The sequence below is a fragment of the Macaca mulatta genome, chromosome 16 (assembly GCF_049350105.2).
Source record: "Macaca mulatta isolate MMU2019108-1 chromosome 16, T2T-MMU8v2.0, whole genome shotgun sequence".
Classification (NCBI taxonomy): Eukaryota; Metazoa; Chordata; class Mammalia; order Primates; family Cercopithecidae; genus Macaca; species Macaca mulatta.
In genome coordinates, this window is record NC_133421.1 from 67,560,882 (window position 1) to 67,580,527 (window position 19,646).

Here is a 19,646-nt window from a genome sequence, read left to right on the forward strand (position 1 = left end):
AGTCTCCCAAATAGCTGGGACTACAGATGCGCCCTACCACAGCCAGCTAATTTTTTTTGTATTTTTAGTAGAGATGGCATCTCAGCATATTGCCCAGGCTGGTCTCAAATTCCTGAGCTCAGGCAATCTGCTCACCTCGGCCTCCCAAAGTGCTGAGATTTCAGGCGTGAGCCCCTGCGCCTGGCCCCTTTCCTTTACTAATAATTGCCATATTCAGTCCGCATGACCCTCTGTTGAGGAAGTTGTATCATCTATTATTCTCATTTTATGGATAGCACTGAGCAATAGGCCATCCATACCCAGGCATTTTTTCTTTTTCTTTTTTTTTCAGGGAGGGTCTCACTCTGTTGCACAGGCTGGAGTGCAGTGGTGTGATCACCACTCACGGCAGCCTCACCCTTTGGGGCTCAAGCAGTCTTCACCTTAGCCTCCCAAGTAGCTTGGGCTCCAGGTGTGTGCCACCATGCCCAGCTATTTTTTTTTTTTTTAAACGAAGTCTCACTCTGTTACCAGGTTGGAGTGCAGTGACGCGATCTCAGCTCACTGCAACCTCCTCCTCCTGGGTTCAAGCAATTCTCCAGCCTCAGCCTCCCGAGTATCTGGGACTACAGGCACGTGCCACCACACCCAGCTAATTTTTGTATTTTTAGTAGAGATGGGGTTTCACCATGTTGGCCAGGATGGTCTTGATCTCTTGACCTCATGATCCGCCTGCCTCAAAGTGCTGGGATTACAGGCGTGAGCCACCGTGCCCGGCTGCCCAGCTAGTTTTTAAAAATTTTTGTTGTTATTGAGACCGAGTCTCACTCTGTTGCCCAGGCTGGACTCAAACTCCTGGGCTCAAGCGATCCTCTCACCTTGATCTCCCAAAGTGCTGGGATTATAGGCATGAGCCACCACACACTTGGCTTTCTTTCATTTTTTTCATTTTTTTTTTTGAGATGGGATCTCACTATATTGTCCAGTCTGAACCTGAACTCCTGGGCTCAAGCAGTACTACTGTCTCAGCTTCCCAAGTAGCCAGGACTACTGCACCCAGCTTCCTACCAAAATATTTTTAATGGGGGCAAAGAATAGAGGAATAGACCGTCCAGAAGTAATGTGAAATAATTCTAATTTCCTACCCTTACTCCTGCTAAGTAAGGGCTACACACACACACACACACACACACACACTCAGTCACCCAGAGTCTGTCTTTCAGGGTCTGTGTCTCTATCTTACCTTGAGTTGTGAATACCCAGTGTTTTTGATGGGGCTAGATTGGCATGGGTTCATGAGACCTGATGATGAAACAAAGTACAGGTTACTCATCCAGCAGTTTTCCAAGGATGGAACACTACAAGCCTGGACTGCTTGTGTCTGGTGACCCAGGGGGTGATGGGGGTACGGTGAGGACAGGCTCCTACCTGGGACAGGGTACAGACTGAGCCCTTCCTGAAGATTCTCAACTAGGAAGCTGTGCTGTGGTTCCCTGTTCCAGACCTCACGGGGCTCAATATATCTGTTAATAAGCCTACAACTCCTGTCCCACCCTCTGATCACCGCCACCTCCTCTGTCACACTCACTCTGGAAGAGGGGCCAACAACTTTCTCAGCCACTCTCTGCAGAAGTTGGAAGGCTCCTTTGCAGCTGTAGGTTGGCATAAACCCACCCAGAGGGAGTTGACTAGCAAAGCATTAAAGGCCGACGGTACTTGGGAGAGTCAGAGAGGGTAGGGTAGTGGATACGGATTCTGCACTACAGGTCTGGGATGGAAGCAAAGGGCTCCTCTCCTCACCACCTCCCACTCCCAGGCTCCAGTCCAGAGTCTGTAAGGATTTTCTGCCCACCCTGGAATCTGTTGTTCATACAGAGATTGCCCTCCAGCTTAATAGATTCCCACTGAAGTAGGCTGGTGACCTGGCCTTTGGGAATCTTGGAGATTGCATTTGGAGGCGTGCTGAGTACAACGGGCTTGAGCACTTGGTTGTGTTGGCTGAGGTGGTGGCTGTGGTTGTGGTGGTTGTGGCCCTGGCCACGCCTGTTCCTGCGCCTGCGCCTGCGCCTGTGCCTGTGGCAATGGTGATGGCTGTGGTGACGGCTGTGGTGGTGGCTGCGATGTTGGCTGCACTGATGGCTGCTGCTGTGATGGCCGTCGTTGCTCCCGTGATGTCCACAATTTCGCCACTGGTGGTTGCGGCACATTTGACTTCTTAGGTGGCTGGAGCTTTTTCTCCGATTGTTGTTCTTCTTCCTGGTGTTTCTTCAGTTCCTGGCAAGAAGCCCCCGGGCAAGTGGCATCCTCCTCTCCCCACCCAATCACCCATCTGCCAGAGAAACTTCAGGGAACAAGGCAAGTGAGTAGAGAAGTATAGGTGGCAGTGGTCTCTGTTCCCTAGAGCTGCAGGCTGAAATTGGGCCTACGCTATCTCCCTCACCCACTGTAACACCCAAGAATGATTTCTGGGTGACAGCACCCGTAGCACAGCCCCAGCCCAGGAAATAGCACGGTCTTCGAGCACCTGCTTCCTTACTTGAGAGCTCAGCACGGAAAGCAGTTTTTAGTGCTGGAGGATAAAGAATGATTCCCTGCAAATGTCCTGTGTTGTGTTTTGTTTTTTAGAGACAGGTTCCCACTCTGTCACCCAGGCTGGAGTGCAGTGGCATGATTATGACTCACTGTAATCTGGAACTACTGGGCTCAAGTGATTCTCCTGCCTCAACTTTGCAAGTAGCTAGAACTACAGGTGCACACCACCATGACCAGTTAATTTTTTTTTTTAAATAGAGTCAGGGTCTCATTATGTTGCCCAGGCTGGAGTGCAGTAAGTGGTGCAATCTTGGCTCACTGCTGCCTCAACCTCCCAGGCTCAAGCAATCCTTCCACCTCAGCCTCCTGAATAGCTTGGACCAAATGCACGCACTACCATGCCTTGCTAATTTTTAAATTTTCTGTAGAGACAGGGTCCTCCAATGTTGCCTAGGTTGGTTTGGAACTTCTAGCCTCAAGCGATCCTCCCACCTCAGCCTCCCAGAGTAATTTTTCTAATAGCCCAAGGGTGCTTCTAACCTTACAAGTGCTTTGAAATAGCAGTGTCAAATAAAAATATAGGCCGGGCGCGGTGGCTCAAGCCTGTAATCCCAGCACTTTGGGAGGCCGAGACGGGCGGATCACGAGGTCAGGAGATCAAGACCATCCTGGCTAACACGGTGAAACCCCGTCTCTACTAAAAAAATACAAAAAAAAAAAAAAAAAAAACTAGCCGGGCGAGGTGGCGGGCGCCTGTAGTTCCAGCTATTCGGGAGGCTGAGGCAGGAGAATGGCGTGAACCCGGGAGGCGGAGCTTGCAGTGAGCTGAGATCTGGCCACTGCACTCCAGCCTGGGCGACAGAGCGAGACTCCGTCTCAAAAAAAAAAAAAAAAAAAAAAAAAAAAAAAAAAATATATATATATATATATATATATATATATATATATATATATATATATATAAAATGCATGCCGGGCTGGGCACCGTGGCTCACGCCTGTCTTCCCAGCACTTTGGGAGGCCGAGGCGGGCGGATCACAAGGTCAGGAGTTCGAGACCAGCCTGACCAACATGATGAAACCCCGTCTCTACTAAAAATACAAAAATTAGCTGGGCGTGGTGGCAGGCGCCTGTAATCCTAGCTACTCAGGAGGCTGAGGCAGGAGAATCACTTGAACCCGGGAGGCGGAGGTGGCAATGAGCTGGGTTCATGCCACTGCATTCCAGCCTGGGTGACAGAGCAAGACTCTGTCTCTCTCTCTCTCTCTCTCTCTCTCTCTATATATATATATGCTTATATATAATAGATAATATGCTTATATAATATATATATAATATATATAGCATGCCACGTGTAATTTTAAATTTTCTTTTTTTTTTTTTTTTGAGACAGAGTCTTGCTCTGTCCCCCAGGCTGGAGTGCAATGGCCTGATCTGGCTCATTGCAACCTCTGCCTCCTGAGTTCAAGTGATTGTCCTGCCTCAGCCTCCCGAGTAGCTGGGATTACAGGCATGTGCCACCACACCCAGCTAATTTTTGTATTTTTAGTACAGGCAGGGTTTTATCATGTTGGCCAGGATGGTCTTGAACTCCTGACCTTGTGATCTGCCTGCCTTGGTCTCCCAAAGTGCTAGGATTACAGGCATGAGCCACCACACCTAGCCACTAAATTTTCTAATAGCCACATAGAAGAAGAAATAGGGCCAGGTGCACTGGCACATGCCTGTAATTCACACTTTGTGGCACTGAGATGGGAGGATTGTTTCAGGCTAGGAGTTTGAGGCCAGCCTGGGCAACATAGTGAGACCTGGTCTTTACAAAAAATTAGCTAGGCATGGTGGTGCATGCCTGTAGTCCCAGCTACTCTGGAGGCTGAGGCTGGAGGATGGCTTAAGCCCAGGAGATCACGCTGCAGTGAGCTATGAATGGGCCATCGCACTCCAGGTTTGGTGACAGAGGAAGACCTTGTCTCAAAAAAAGAAGAAGAAGAAAAAACAAGTGAAACTAATTTTAATTACTTTTATTTATTTATTTATTGTGTGCGACAGGGTCTCACTTTGTCACGCAGGCTGGAATGTAGTGGCGTTGTCACAAGGCTTACTGCAGCCCGACCTCCTGGGCTCAAGTGATTCTCCCACTGCAGCCTCCCCAGTAGCTGGGACTAGGGGTGCACACCACCATGCCCGGCTAATTTTTGTATTTGTTTTAGAGATGGATTTCACCATGATACCAGGCTGGTCTGAAACTCCTGGGCTCAAACGATCAGCCCGCCTTGGCCTCCCAAAGTGCTGGGATACAGGCATGAGCCACTGCGCCCGACCTAATAATGTATTTTACTTAACCCCATGCATCCAAAACATCAATATGAACATATCAATGAAGTATTTTATATTCTTTGTTTTCATACTAAGTCTTCAAAAGTCCCAAAGTATTGGGATTACAGGCGTGAGCCACCACGCCCGGCCATTGTTGTTTTTTAAGATGGAGTTTTGCTCTTGTTGCCCAGGCTGGAGTACAATGGCGTGATCTTGGCTCACTGAAACCTCCGCCTCCCAGGTTCAGGCAATCCCCCTGCCTCAGCCTCCCGAGTAGCTGGGATTACAGGTGCGTGCCACCACGCCCAGCTAATTTTTGTATTTTTAGTAGGGATGGAGTTTCACCATGTTGGTCAGGCTGGTCTCGAACTCTTGACCACAGGTGATCCACCTGCCTCAGCCTCCCAAAGTGCTGGGATTACAGGTGTGAGCCACCGTGCCCGGCTGGGAGCAAGACTAGAGCAAGACTCCGTCTCAAAAAAATAAATAAATAAATAAGTGAATTAATTAATTCAAGGCCAGGCATGGTGGTTCACACCTGTCAACAGTTTGGGAGGCTGAGGTAGGAGGATTGCTTGAGTCCAGGAGTTCCAGACCAGCCTGGGCAACAAAGTGAGACCCTGTCTCTATTACAATAATAAAATAAAATTTTTAATTTTTTTTTTTTTTTTTTTTTTTTTTTGAGACAGGGTCTCATTCTTTCACCCAGGCCAGAGTGCAGTGGTACCATCTTGGCTCACTGCAATCTCCACCTCACTGGTTCAAGTGATTCTCCTGCCTCAGCCTCCGCAAGTAGCTGGAATTACAGGGATGCGTCACCATGCGTAGCTACTTTTTGTACTTTTAGTAGAGACCGGGTTTCGTCATGTTGGCCAGGCTGGTCTTGAACTCCTGACCTCAAGTGATCCACTGGCCTAAGCCTCCCAAAGTGCTGGATTACAAGTGTGAGCCACTACGCCCAGCCAAAATAACATTTTTAAAAACTAAATTAAATTTATATAAAACTGACCGGGCATGGTGGCTCATGCCTGCAATCCCAGCACTTTGGGAGGCTGAGGCAGGCGGATCACCTGAGGTCGGGAGTTCGAGACTAGCCTGACCAACATGGAGAAACCCCATCTCTACTAAAAATACAAAATCATCCAGTCGTGGTGGTGCATGCCTGTAATACCAGCTACTTGGGAGGCTGAGGCAGGAAAATCACTTGAACCTGGGAGGCGGAGGTTGCGGTGAGCCGAGATCGCACCATCGCACTCAAGCCTGGGCAACAAGAGCAAAACTCCGTCTCAAAAAAAAAAAAAAAATTAGTTTCTCAGTCACACTCCAAAGCTCAATATAGCACACAGGCTGGGGGTTACCCTATTGGACAGAACATCTTTAAACCTCCCAGGCCTAGTACACTTGCCCTCCCCCAATCTATTACAACAGGGAAATTGAGTTAGCTTGTAGTGTTCTCCCCAACACAGACACAGTCTATCTGAGAGAACGCCAAATGACCTTGCTTTCCTCCTACCCCCAGCAAACAACATTCACCAAATAGTAGGCAGCTTCCTAGGGTTCTGTCTCCATTCTCCATTGCCTTCCTACTCCAGAAAGGACCCTGAAGAACCCAGCCTATCCCATGCACCTGTTCTTTCTGCTGCAGCTCCTGCTGCTGCTGGGCCATCAGCCACCTCCTTCGGTCCAAAGCCATCTGCCGGCGCCGGGCCTCCCAGTGGTAGGCACTACCCATGATAGTGGGATGGTGTGAGGCCCCAGGTGGGGGTGGGGACAAGCAGAGCCCACTGCTCCCACCACCTCTGTCTCTTCCCACTCAGACCCCTCTGCCTGTAACTGGAACCACCTCACAATGTGGTTACTGCCAGGGCAACTGGGCAGGCCCCACCTGCTTTGTTGAGGAAGGGAGGCGTTTTTCCCAAGGCTCCCAGGGAACATCTGCAAAGTACCTTTCTCTCCTGGGTGCTGAGCAGATGGAAGACCTTCCCACCTTAGCTTTGAGTCTCAGTGGGCCCCATGGAAAATTCAGCAGTAAAGTCTTTTCTCTCTGGTTTCTTTCCCCGACTCTTCCTCAGAGGCTTCCAGCATCATCTGACTCCCCTCTGCTCATCCCTCCCCACTTAGGTCTCCGGAATTACCTTTTTCTCCTTAATCTCTCCTCTCCCCATCTCCCCCATAAATGTCTGTGCTGAGTCAGAATGAAAGAAAATACAAAATCCTACTAAGCCTCACTGAGGTCTGATACCCCAGAATGCAAAGGGATTTCTTAGAAGACACCCTAGCTCTGGAGATTTCTAATGCTGAACTCAAGCCTAGCGTCTACCTCTTAATTGTATTTTCATTTTTTTATTTTTATTTTTTGAGACGGAGTTTCACTCTTGTTGCTCAGACTGGAGTGCAATGGCGCAATTTCGACTCACTGCAACCTGTGCCTCCCAGGTTCAAGAGATTCTCCTGCCTCAGCCTCCCAAGTAGCTAGGATTACAGGCATATACCACCACACCCAGATAATTTTTGTATTTTTAGTAGGGACGGGGTTTCTCCATGTTAGGCTGATCTCAAACTCCCGACCTCAGGTGATCCGCCCCACTCGGCCTCCCAAAGTGCTGGGATTACAGGTGTGAGCCACCATGCCTGGCCTCAGACTGTGCATTTAAGATCATCCGAAGCGGCTGGGTGCAGTGGCCTCCACCTCCCGGGTTCAAGCAAGCAAAAAGAAAGAGCCCAGGCAACCTAGTGAAACCCTGTTCGGGCTGGGGCGTATCTGCACCCCAGCTATTCCAGAGGCTGAGGCAGGAGGATGGATGGAGGCTGGGAGGTGGATGCTGCACTGAGCAGTGACTGCACCGCTACACTCCAGCCTGGGTGACAGAGCCAGACCCCATCCCAAATCAATAAACGTAAAAATAAAGGAACCAGTTTGTAGAAAGCAGGAGAGGGTCCCATTGAACTTCCAGCCTTCAATCTACAGCTGTGGCTGGACAGGTTGGAGCAGCAGGCTGGAGCAGTGGCCATCTTGGCAGGGATCATTGACTCTGATCTATCATCGGGAGGAGGAAGAGCTGATCTCATGCAGGGAGGGCAGGTGGACTACGTGTGGACTCTGGTGATCTGTTTGGGTGCCAGGTGTTGCTCCCAGGGCCACCTGTAACTGTGAATGTGCGGGAACCCTGACTTGAGAAGGGCGTGGCCACGGCGAGCCTAGGCCCCTCAGGGATGAGAGTTTGGTTCACGGTACCCAGGGAAACCACCAGCATCGGCAGAGGTGATAGCTGAGGAGGAGGGGGGATTTGGAGGAGAGACGCAGGATGAGTAGCAGGGGCAGCCCTGTGATCAACAACTGCTGCAAGAGGGGCTGTTTGTTCGACTCACTAGTCTTCTGCGGCTCTATGCAGTACTGAAGAGCAGAAGACAGAAGACACAATAACCACAAAAATTAGCCGGGCGTGGTGCTGTGCGTCCATAATCCCAGCTACTCGGGAGGCTGAGACAGGAGAATCGCTTGAACCCGGGAGGCGGAAGTTTCAGTAAGCTGAAATCACACCATTGCAGTCCAACCTGAGCATTTGAGCGAGACTCTATCTCAGAAAATAAAGACAGAATTAAAGAGTCCGGCGCGGTGGCTTACATCTGTGATCCCAGCGCTTTGGAAGGCCCAGGCGGGCGGATTGCCTGAGGTCAGGAGTTCGAGACCAGCCTGGCCCACATGGCGAAACCCCCCCCCCCCAAAAATACAAAAATTAACCAGGCGTGGTGGCGTATGCCTGTAATCCCAACTACCCAAGGAGGCTGAGGCAGGAGAATTGCTGGAACCCGGGAGGTAGAGGCTGCAGTGAGCTGAGATCGCACCACTGCACTCCAGCCTGAGTGACAGAGCAAGACTTTGTCTCAAAAAAAAAAAAAAAAAAAGTCTGGGTGCGGTGGCTCACGCCTGTAATCCCAGCACTTTGGGAGGCCGAGGCGGGCAGATCATGAGGTCAGGAGATCAAGACCATCCTGGCTAACATGGTGAAAACCCGTCTCTACTAAAAGTACAAAAAAATTAGCAGGGCATGGTGGCGGGCGCCTGTCGTCCCAGCTACTTGGGAGGCTGAGGCAGGAGAATGGCGGGAACCTGGGAGGCGGAGCTTGCAGTGAGCCGAGATGGTGATGCACCACTGCACTCCAGCCTGGGCGGCAGAGCAAGACTCCATCTCAAAAAAAAAAAAAAAAAGCCTGGGCCAGTGGCTCACACCTGTAATCCCAGCACTCTGGGAGGCGGCAGGTGGGTGGATCACCAGAGGTTGGGAGTTGGAGACCAGCCTGACCAACATGGAGAAACCCCATCTGTATTAAAAAGCCCCTGAGGGAGAGTGGGGGAAAGAAGCCAGAGAGAAAAGACTTTACTGCTGAATTTTCCATGGGGCCCACTGAGACTCAAAGCTAAGGTGGGAAGGTCTTCCATCTGCTCAGCACCCAGGAGAGAAAGGTACTTTGCAGATGTTCCCTGAGAGCCTTGGGAAAAACGCCTCCCTTCCTCAACAAAGCAGGCAGGGCCTGCCCAGTTGCCCTGGCAGTAACCACATTGTGAGGTGGTTCCAGTTACAGGCAGAGGGGTCTGAGTGGGAAGAGACAGAGGTGGTGGGAGCAGTGGGCTCTGCTTGTCCCCACCTCCATCTGGGGCCTCACACCACCTCTTCCTATAATCCTGGAGACCCTACCTAATCTGTCTGGACCTCAGTTTCCTTGCCTAAAGAAGAAGTGATAGCTTGTTACCTTCTTTCACATAGCTGTTATAAGGGTCAAATAGAATAATGGATGGGAAATAAAAGTATAAAATTGTTTTTTTTTTTTTTTTTTTTGAGACGGAGTCTCGCTCTGTCGCCCAGGCTGGAGTGCAGTGGCGCGATCTCGGCTCACTGCAAGCTCCGCCTCCTGGGTTCACGCCATTCTCCTGCCTCAGCCTCCCGAGTAGCTGGGACTACAGGCGCCCACAACCGCGCCCGGCTAATTTTTTGTATTTTTAGTAGAGACGGGGTTTCACCGTGGTCTCGATCTCCTGACCTTGTGATCCGCCCGCCTCAGCCTCCCAAAGTGCTGGGATTACAGGCGTGAGCCACCGCGCCCGGCCATAAAGTATAAAATTGTTTAGCTACAGGTTGGTATTATCCTACCTGACCCTTCCAAGGACTGCGTCCTCAGTAGGTGGAGTGAACAGGTGAGAGGATTATTCTCGGAAGCCCAGGAAGGCTTTTGGGGATAGTCTGTACATTTAATTTTTTAACTTTTTAATTTAATTTTAATTTTATTTTTTGTTTTTTGAGACGGAGTTTCACTCTTGTTTCCCAGGCTGGAGTGCAATGACACTATCTAGGCTCACCGCAACCTCCGCCTCCCGGGTTCAAGTGACTCTTGCAAGTGATCCACCAAAGTGCTGGGATTACAGGCGTGAGCCACTGCGCCCAGCCTGGGACTGTGCATTTAAGATCACCCCAAGTGGCTGGGCAAGGTGGCTCACGCCTGTAATCCCAGCACATTAGGAGGCCAACGCAGGCAGCTCACGAGGTCAGGATATCGAAACCATCCTGGCTAACATGGTGAAACCCCGTTTCTACTAAAAATACAAAAAAATTAGTCAAGCATGGTGGCACGTGCCTCTAGTCCTAGCTACTCGGGAGGCTGAGGCAGGAGAATGGCTTGAACCCAGGAGGCGGCGATTGCAGATTGTGCCATTGCACTTCAGCCTGGGCAACAAAGCAAGACTCCGTCTCAAAAGAAAAAAAAAAAATCTCCCCAAGTAGACCATTGACCTATCTCCTATGTATACACACACTTTTACCCAGAGGTATAAATCTTTCTGAAAGCAATGAGCCCAAGTCTAGCTTCAGGGCTGGGGGCAAGGAAAGGGTGTAGGTGAAAAGGATGCTTCAAATCCAGCCTCTAGTGTGGTGGGGATTGGGGTGGGGAGCAGCCCTTGAATCAGAACAGGTCTAATGATTCTGCTGAGACATTTGGGAAAAAAAAAACGGATTCCAGGAGAGCCTGTCAATTCCAGCAACCAGTGTTGTGGAGTCAGCTTGGGCTTTGGAATCAGACTCAGGTTCAATCCTGGCTGTGTCACCTTGTTTCATTCTGCCAAACTGCAGCTGGAGTTCCCACAAAGGAGTGCCCCAAACTGTCCTGAGCGGGGAATCCAAAGAAAGCACTCAACACCGAGGTGATTGGTCCAAAGCATGTTTTAGGGGAACTTTTCTGCACACGATGTGCTGCAGCAATCCTCCAGATGGACAGCGAGAGAAAAGTGATGTTCTACCTCGCTGTGTCGGCAGTGAAGGGTCAGGGTGTGAAGTGTATATAAAAGTTTGAAGAATTTGGCTCAGCACTGTTTTTTTTCCTCCTAAACCCACATATATCTTTGTCAATGGCTGTTCAAGGCCATGGTTTGGATTCAAGACTTTTGGGGAAAACTTGCAGTGGGCTGAGTCAAAAAGCAGGCAAAGCATTCTGCTTTATGGTCAGGACACAGTATGAAAGCAGGAGAAACTGGAGGACCCTGCATGCCTACTAGCTGGGGGTACCTGGACAGGTCAGTCGGGCGCTCAGTGTATCCAAGGCCTCTCTCCTTGTTAAGGTTGTCGGAAGACCCCAGAGAATACCTTGAAAGTGCCTGCCCTCACAGTGGGGCACCCAGCTATGACCAGGTGGTAGGGACGTCCCAGCTCTGCTGCTGGGGGCACTAAGGTTTGCTGGATGTCTTTCTCTTGTAAAAAGGAGTGCTAGTTCCTTCTCCCAGCACTGAGAGATTGTCTTCTGTAACTGTAGGTACAGGAGGGTTTCCCGATGCAAAAGATGTCATTGAGGCTTGTCACTAGACATTTATCTTCATAGCATATTTATCTTATTATATATCTAAACATATTTCGATAGAAAACAATGATAGGAGGGAAAGAAAGGCACTTCAACAGTCTCAATAATTAAATGGGCAAAGGAGGAAGTGGCTATTTTTGGCATCTCTTCCTCTCTCTTTCCCTCTTTCCTCCTACCCTGGAAGGACAGAGATCAGATGGATACTTAGGGTGGAGGAGGGGGCTTGGGCTGAATTTGGGGAAAAGTCTCCAACCCTCTAAGCCAGTCCTCTTACCAGAGGATTTTCAGAGTGATTCTACCAAAATCGTTCCCTCCTCCTCATCTCCCCACCTGTGCCCTTTTTGTTTGTAGAGACAGGGTCTCACCATGTTGCCCAAGGTGATCCAAACTCTTGGGCTCAAACGATTGATCCTCCAGCCTTAGCCTCCCAAAATGCTGGAATTATAGGCAAGAGCCATCACACCCAGCCTCATCTCCCTTTTTGAGCCCCTCCTGCCTCCCATGTGCACACTGCCTCTCCCAGCTCCACCTCTAGGGGTCTGCACCACATTCTACTCTCCCTTACAATCTGGATTTTAACTCACATTGGTCCTCAGGGCACCATGCTGTCACTAATTTTTTAACGATTTGCACATTTGCAATTTAAAATAAAGCCTGGGCTGGGTGGTTCATACTGTAATCCCAGCACTTTGGGAGGCCAAGGCGGGCGGATTGCCTGAGCTTGGGAGTTCGAAACCATCCTGGGCAACATGGTGAAACACCGCCTCTACTAAAAATACAAAAAATTAGCCAGGGCCTGGAGCGATGGCGCACGCCTGTCATCCCAGCACTTTGGGAGGCCGAGGCGGGCGGATCACGAGGTCAGGAGATCGAGACCATCTTGGCTAACACAGTAAAACCCCGTTTCTACTAAAAATACAAAAAATTAGCCCAGTGTGGTGGCATGTGCCTGTAGTCCCATCTACTCAGGAGGCTGAGGCAGGAGAATTGCTTGAACCTGGGAGGCAGAGGTTGCAGTGAGCTAAGATAGTGCCACTGCACTCCAGCCTGGGTGACAGAGAGAGACTCTGTCAAACAAACAAACAAATGAAGCCTGTAGGCTGGGGCACTGGCTCATGCGTGTAATCCCAGCACTTTTGGAGGCCAAGGTGGGAAGATTTTCTGAGCCCAAGAGTTCCAGACTAGCCTGGGCAACATAGACAAGACATATCAACTGGCACCCCCACCCCACCATTTCCCAACCCCCATCTCTACAAAAAATAAAATAAAGCAAGTTTGTTGTTATTCAAGACCCAGAATATTCTGTTTTGGAAGAAGCAAAGTGTGTTTAGAAGCACAAACAGGGCCGGGCACGGTGGCTCTTGCCTGTAATTCCAGCACTTTGGGAGGCCGAGGCAGGCGGGTCACCTGAGGTCAAGAGACCAAGACCAGCCAGGCCAACATAGTGAAACCCCGTCTCTACTAAAAATACAAAAAAATTAGCTGGGTGTGGTGGCGGATGCCTGTAATCCCAGCTACTCGAGAGGCTGAAGCAGGAGAATTGCTTGAATCCGGGAGGCAGAGGTTGTGGTGGGCCGAGATGGCGCCACTGCACTCCAGCCTGGGCGAAAGAGCAAAACTCCATCTCAAAACACACACACACACACACACACACACACACACACACACACACACACACAAAGAAGCACAAGCAGATGAGTCCTGTGAAATATCAGCTGCAGGGCCGGGCACAGTAGCTCACGCCTGTAATCCCAGCACTTTGGGAGACCAAGGCAGGCAGATCACTTGAGGTCAGGAGTTCGGGGCCAGCCTGTCCAACATGGTGGAACCCCGCCTCTACTAATAATAAAAAAATGAGCCCGGCATGGTGGCCAGCGCCTATAATCCCAGCTACTCAGGAGGCTGAGGCAGGAGAATTGCTTGAACCTGGGAGGCAGAGGTTGCAGTGAGCTGATATCGCCCTCTGCACTCCAGCCTGGGCAACATAGCGAGACTCTATCTCAAAAAAAAAAAGAAAACAAAACAATAGGCTGGGCATGGTGGCTCATGCCTGTAATCCTAGGACTTTGGGATGCCGAGGCAGGTGAATCACTTAAGGTCAGGAGTTAGAGACCATCCTGGCCAACATGGTGAAATGCCGTCTCTACTAAAATTACAAAAAAAATTAGCCAGGCATGGTGGCAGGTGCCTGTATTCCCAGCTACTCTGGAGGCTGAAGCAGGAGAATTGCTTGAACCGAGAAGGCAGAGGTTGCAGTGAGCTGAGATCACGCTACTGCACTCTAGCCTGTGCAATAGAGACTCAGTCTTAAAAAAAAAAAAAAGCCAGGCGTGATGGCTCCACTTTGGGAGGCTGAGGTAGACGGATCACCTGAGGTCGGGAGTTCAAGACCAGCCTGGCCAATATGGAAAAACCCCATTTCTACTAAAAATACAAAATTAGTCAGCCGTGGTGGCACATGCCTGCAATCCCAGCTACTCGAGAGGCTGAGGCAGGAGAATCACTTGAACCTGAGAGGTGGAGGTTGCGATGAACCGAGATCGCACTACTGCACTCCAGTCTGGGCAACAAGAACAAATCTCCGTCTCAACGAAAACAAAAAAAAATCAGCTGCATTGTTAATTGTACAGATATGATCAATTGCTCTACCTCTATTATCAGTTCACTCACCAGCAAAGTAGGGGTAATAATACCTCCATCCTAGAGGTATTGGTATATTAAAAGAAGTAATTCGGCCAGGTGTAGTAGCTCACACTTGTAATCTCAGCACTTTGAGAGGCCAAGGCAGGCAGATCACCTGAGGTCAGGAGTTCAAGACCAGCCTGGCCAATACGGCAAAACCCTGTTTCTACTAAAAATACAAAAATTAGCTGGGTGTGGTGGCTGATGCCTGTAAACCCAGCTACTTGGGAAGCTGAGGCAGGAGAATCGCTTGAACCTGAGAGGTGGAGGTTGCAGTGAGCCGAAGGAGATGGCGCATCTACAGTCCAGCTTGGCAATAGAGCAAGACTCTGTCTCAAAAAAAAAAAAAAAAAAAAAAAAAAAAAGCAGTAATCCATGTCAAGCACAAGGTTTAATAAACAGAGGCTTCTATCGTAGTATTTCATGATGTTTAAGATGTCATGGATTGTGAGAGGCACCATTATTTTATGTACCCCTCAGAAAGAAAGGAAGAAAGGAAAAAAAAAAAAAAAAGATGCTGACATTTAAACAGCTGTAGTGCTTTCTCCTGGCATTGGATGTAAGTTGCATCCTGGTTTCTGAGGTATAAAAATATGGAACAAAAATGTGCTCTCTGACTAAATGAAATCATCCAGGCGTGGTAGCTCACACCTGTAATCTCAGCACTTTGGAAGACCAAGGTGGTAGATCATTTGACGCAGGAGTTCAAGACCAGCCTTCCCTGCCTTGACAAAAAGTTTAAAAAGTAGTCAGGTGCGGTGGCGCATACCTGTAGTCTCAGCTTCTCACTTCCCAGGAGGCTGAGGTAGGAGCATTGCTTGATACCTGGGGACAGAGTGAGATCCTGTCTCAAAAATAAGTGAAATCAGGCACCATCACGGAGTGTGGTCACTTGGAAGCCTGGACCTTGACCCTTGGTGTCATCCATCACCTGGAAGACCTTGAACTTTCCCTCTGTGGGCCTGAATTTTCTCATGGACCAAATAAGCACAGAATGGATGAGTTTCCTCTGGCCTGCTTGGAGGCCATAACACACTGAGAGGTAAGGGCTGCTTTGCTGCTCCCTGCTGTCCCCTGCTGCAGCAAGGAGAGAACCGGATCTTGGGGATGACCCAGCAGTCCTAGGGGTGATAGAGTGCAGCAGGCTGATCCCTGATACCCAATACCCTTGTGATTTTTTTTTTTTTTTGAGACAGCATCTCACTGTGTTGTCCAGGATGGAGAGCAGTAGCGTGATCACAGCTCACTGTAACCTCAAACGCCTGGACTCAAGCGATTCTCCCATCTCAGCCTCCTGAATAGGTGGGACTACAGGTGTGTGCCACTACACCTGGCTAATATTTTTGTTTTTTGTAAAGATGGGGTCTCACTGGCCGAGCGCAGTGGCTCACGCCTGTAATCCCAGCTCTTTGGGAGGCCGAGATGGGCGGATCACAAGGTCAGGAGATTGAGACCATCCTGGCTAACATGGTGAAACCCCGTCTCCACTAAAAATACAAAAAAATTAGCCGGGTGTGGTGGCAGGCACCTGTAGTCCCAGCTACTTGGGAGGCTGAGGCAGGAGAATGGCGTGAACCCAGGAGGCAGAGGTCGCGCCACTGCATTCCAGCCTGGGCGACAGAGTGAGACTCGGTCTACAAAAAAAACCAAAAAAGATGGGGTCTCAGTGTGTTGCCCAGGCTGGTCTCAAACTCCTGGGCTCAAGCGATCCTCCCACCTGGGCCTCCCAAAGTTTTGCTGGGATTACAGGCATGAGCCACTCCACATGGGCCCTCTTGTGATCTTAATCATCGTGCCAGGCTCTTCACATTCCATCCTCAGCATCCAGGTTTCCACCTTCTTGAATATGTATCACAGAACTAAGTCAATCTCTTGGAAGATTTGGTTAGCTCGAATTTCCTTCCTGAAACTCAGCCTTCTCATCTGTTCAATGGAGATTATAAACCTGACCCACTTTCCTCTAAGGTGAATGAGAATAAAGATCCACTGATAATAAAGATATAAAATTGCCAGCCAAGAGTGGGGGGCCCCTTTATACTCTGGCAGGAGGAAGAAGAAGAAGGCTGAGGATGTTGAGAAGCCTCAATTTCATCAAGTATAAAGTGTGATAAATAACGTTGCATTTGGGATTTTTTTTTCTGTCGCCCAGCCTAGAGTGTGCTAGTCCAATCACGGCTCGCTGTAGTCTTGACCTCTTGGGCTCAAGTGATGCTCTTGCCTCAGCCTCCCAACTTGCTGGCACCACAGGCATGCACTACCATGCCCAGCTAAGTTTTATTTTATTTATTATTACTATTTTTAATAGAGATGAGGTCTCACTATGTTGCCCAAGCTGGTCTTGAACTCCTGAGCTTAAGTGATCCTCCTGCCTTGGCCTCCCAAAGTGCTAGGATTACAGGTGTGAGCCACTGTAACTGGCCTTATTTTTATTATTATTATTTCTAGAGATGAGGTCTCAAACTGCTAAGCTCAAGTGATCCTCCCACTTTGCCTCCTAAAGTGCTGGGATTACAAGTGTAAGCCACTATACCTGGCTGCATTCGGGATTGTTGAAAGACCGAAAAGAAAACTTAGATACTCTGGCATACAGTGGGCTCAGAAAACAATACCCTAAAATGAAGGCCTCAGCAGCAGCCTCAGAAGTAAAAAGTTTTTCTCTGACTCTCTCCTCCTGTCTCTCAGTCCCATTTTCCCCTGAGGCTAGCCATAGACACGAAAATCCCTCTTCCCTGAGGCAGGTCATAGAAACCAGAAGCCCTTTTCTCCAAAGCCAACCTACAAGCCTAAAAATATTACTCTGTTTTTCCCTCTGTCCTATCTGTAAAAACTGGCCACAAAGAAATTACCTGACCTACTGTGTTTGACTGTAGGTCGTAAGACCCCCATTCCACAGAGCATCCTGCCCCATATCCAGAAGGAAGGAATGTATGCTCAGAGAAGCCAACAAGGATGTGGACAGGTCAGGCATGGTGGCCCATGCCTGTAATTCCCACACTGTAGGAGGCCAAGGCGGGAGGATTGCTTGAGGCCAGGAGTTCAAGATCCTCTATGTGGCAAAAGTCTAAAGGAGAAAGAGACAGACAGCAACAGCTCGTCATGTGGCTGAGGAGAAAGACATGAAAAAGGCTTCAAAAAATTTCCAATTTGAGTCTCAAAAGGCAAGACCCTGTTTCTACAAAAAATTAAAAACTTAACAAACTTTGCTGGGTGTGGTGGCACACACCTGTAGTCCTAGCTACTCCAAGAGGTTGAGATAGGAGGATCTCTTGAGCCTAGGAGTTTCAGGTTACCGTGAGGTATGATCACACCACTGCACTCCAGTCTGGGCAATAGAGTGAGACTGTGTTGCCAAAAAAAAAAAAAAAAAAAAAAAACCTGGACAGACAGGGGCCTTAGGGATTTCCCCACTCATTGTACTCTCCTTACAGCATGCCGTCTTGTCCACTCATATGGCCTTCCATACTCTATTGACCATAAGCATTAAAATGGACAATTTTTTCTGTATCTTTGGGTCTTTGTTCTGAAGACTCTCATGTATACACATTAAAAACAAAATCATATGCCTTTTCTCCTGCCTCGTGCCAGTGATTTTTCACTGAATCTTCAGGGGGCAAAGCAGGGAAATTTCCCCTTGGTTCCCCTAAGTACTCAAAACAATACTGGGGGCCGGGAATGGTGGCTCATGCCTGTAACCCCAGTACTTTGGGAGGCTGAGGAAGGATGATTGCTTGAGCTCAGGAGTTTGAGATCAGCCTGGGCAACATAGTGAGAACCCATCTCTACCAAAAAACAAAAAATAAAAAAAAAGCAGTACCTGGGAAACCAAATTAGTAAGCAAAAGATGGCCTGATAGACATGAAAATGAGCACAGAGGCAGTAAAATAGTGAGCCCAGCAGGGTCATGATACTTACCACAAGCCAGGAGATTTACTAATCACTTTCTATTTTAGGAAATACTAATATATTTAATATTCATTCATTCAAAAAATATATGAGTGGCTACTATATGCCAGGCATTGTTCAGGGTGCTAGTCATATAAAAATGAACAAGTGACAAAGATTCCTGCTCTCGAGCTTACATTCTACTATGCTAAAATGCAATAAACACATTGGGTGACAGGTGCCATTGAGTAAAATAAAGCCAGGTAAAAGAGAACAGAGATCCTGTGTGGATGAGGGTAGAGAACACCAGGACTACAGGCTAGATTTTAAGATTCCTGTTTTATAAAGGAAAAAAAAAAAAAAAGCCTCAGAGTTGCCTAAGCTGCTTTCCCTTGCCTTTTTTTTTCTTGGATATGGCGTCTCGCTCTGTTGCCCAGGCTGGAGTGCAGTGGGTGGCATGGTCTTGGCTCACTGCAATCTCTGCCTCCCAGGCTCAAGCGATTCTCCTGCTTCAGCCTCCTGATTAGCTGGGATTACAAGCACCTGCCACCATGCCCGACTTATTTATTTATTTATTTTTTTTTTGAGATGGAGTCTTGCTCTGTCTCCCAGGCTGGAGTGCGATGGTGCCATCATGGCTCACTGCAACCTCCACCTCTGGGTTCAAGCGATTCTCCCAGCTCAGCCTCCCAAGTAGCTGGGATTAGAGGTGCCAGCCACCATGCCTGGCTAATTTTTTGTATTTTTGGTACAGATGAGGTTTCACCATGTTGGCCAGGCTGGTCTCGAACTCCTGACCTCAGATGATCCACCCGCCTAGGCCTCCCAAAGTGCTGGGATTACAGGCGTGAGCCACCCTGCCTGCCCTTTTATTTTTTTTTTAGATAGGGTCTCAATCGGTCCCCCAGGTTGGAGTGGAGTGCGGTGGCCTGATCACAGCTCATTGCTGCTTTGGCCTTCTGGGGCTCAAGCTGTTTTCCCAGGGCTCAAGTGGTCCTCCCAGGCCTCAAGTGGTCCCTCAAGCTCAGTCTCCCCAGTCACTGGAACTACAAGCCTGCTCCACCACGCCCAGCACATTTTCTGTATATATATACTTTTTTTCTTTTTTTGTAGAGATGGGGCTCTCACTCTGTTGCCAAGGCTGGTCTTGAACTCCTGGGCTCAAGTGAACCTCCCATTTCGTCCTCCCAAAGTGTTGGGATTACAGGCACAAGCCACCATGCCAGGGCCAAGGCTCTTCTCAACTGCTGCAGCAAACAGCTTGGTTCCTGCCTCTTTGCAGACAGAAGACTTGTGTCTCAGGCTCAATGCTTTGTCTCATAGAGTGCTGGACACACAAGAACAAATTATCTTTCTCTAGGTATCCATTTTTGGCTCTAGGCTCTCTGCTTCACAGGTGGATGGAGTGATGG

General features: G+C 49.0%; 1 protein-coding gene and 1 long non-coding RNA gene across 4 annotated transcripts in view; both read right to left on the reverse strand.

Moving 5' to 3' along the window:
- The window catches only part of CCDC200 (coiled-coil domain containing 200), a 42,532-nt gene that overhangs the window by 905 nt on the left and 21,981 nt on the right, over positions 1-19,646 (reverse strand). For 2 of the 3 annotated variants that reach the window (XR_013406862.1, XR_013406863.1), the window contains one exon: positions 1,223-1,281. Coding sequence is in view for 1 of the 3 variants with exons in the window: in XM_015119812.3 (XP_014975298.1) it covers positions 1,223-1,281; positions 1,902-2,253; positions 6,455-6,559 (516 nt within the window). In the remaining 2 variants the exon portion in view is untranslated. Of the gene's footprint in view, positions 1-1,222; positions 1,282-1,901; positions 2,254-6,454; positions 6,629-19,646 lie in introns of those variants that run through there. The other variant, XM_015119812.3, reaches the window with a different exon arrangement.
- Positions 2,592-3,240, reverse strand: LOC144335754 (uncharacterized). The gene is made up of 2 exons (XR_013406886.1): positions 2,831-3,240; positions 2,592-2,660 (listed from the first exon to the last, which is right to left on the reverse strand). It is a non-coding gene; the product is annotated as an uncharacterized LOC144335754 (long non-coding RNA).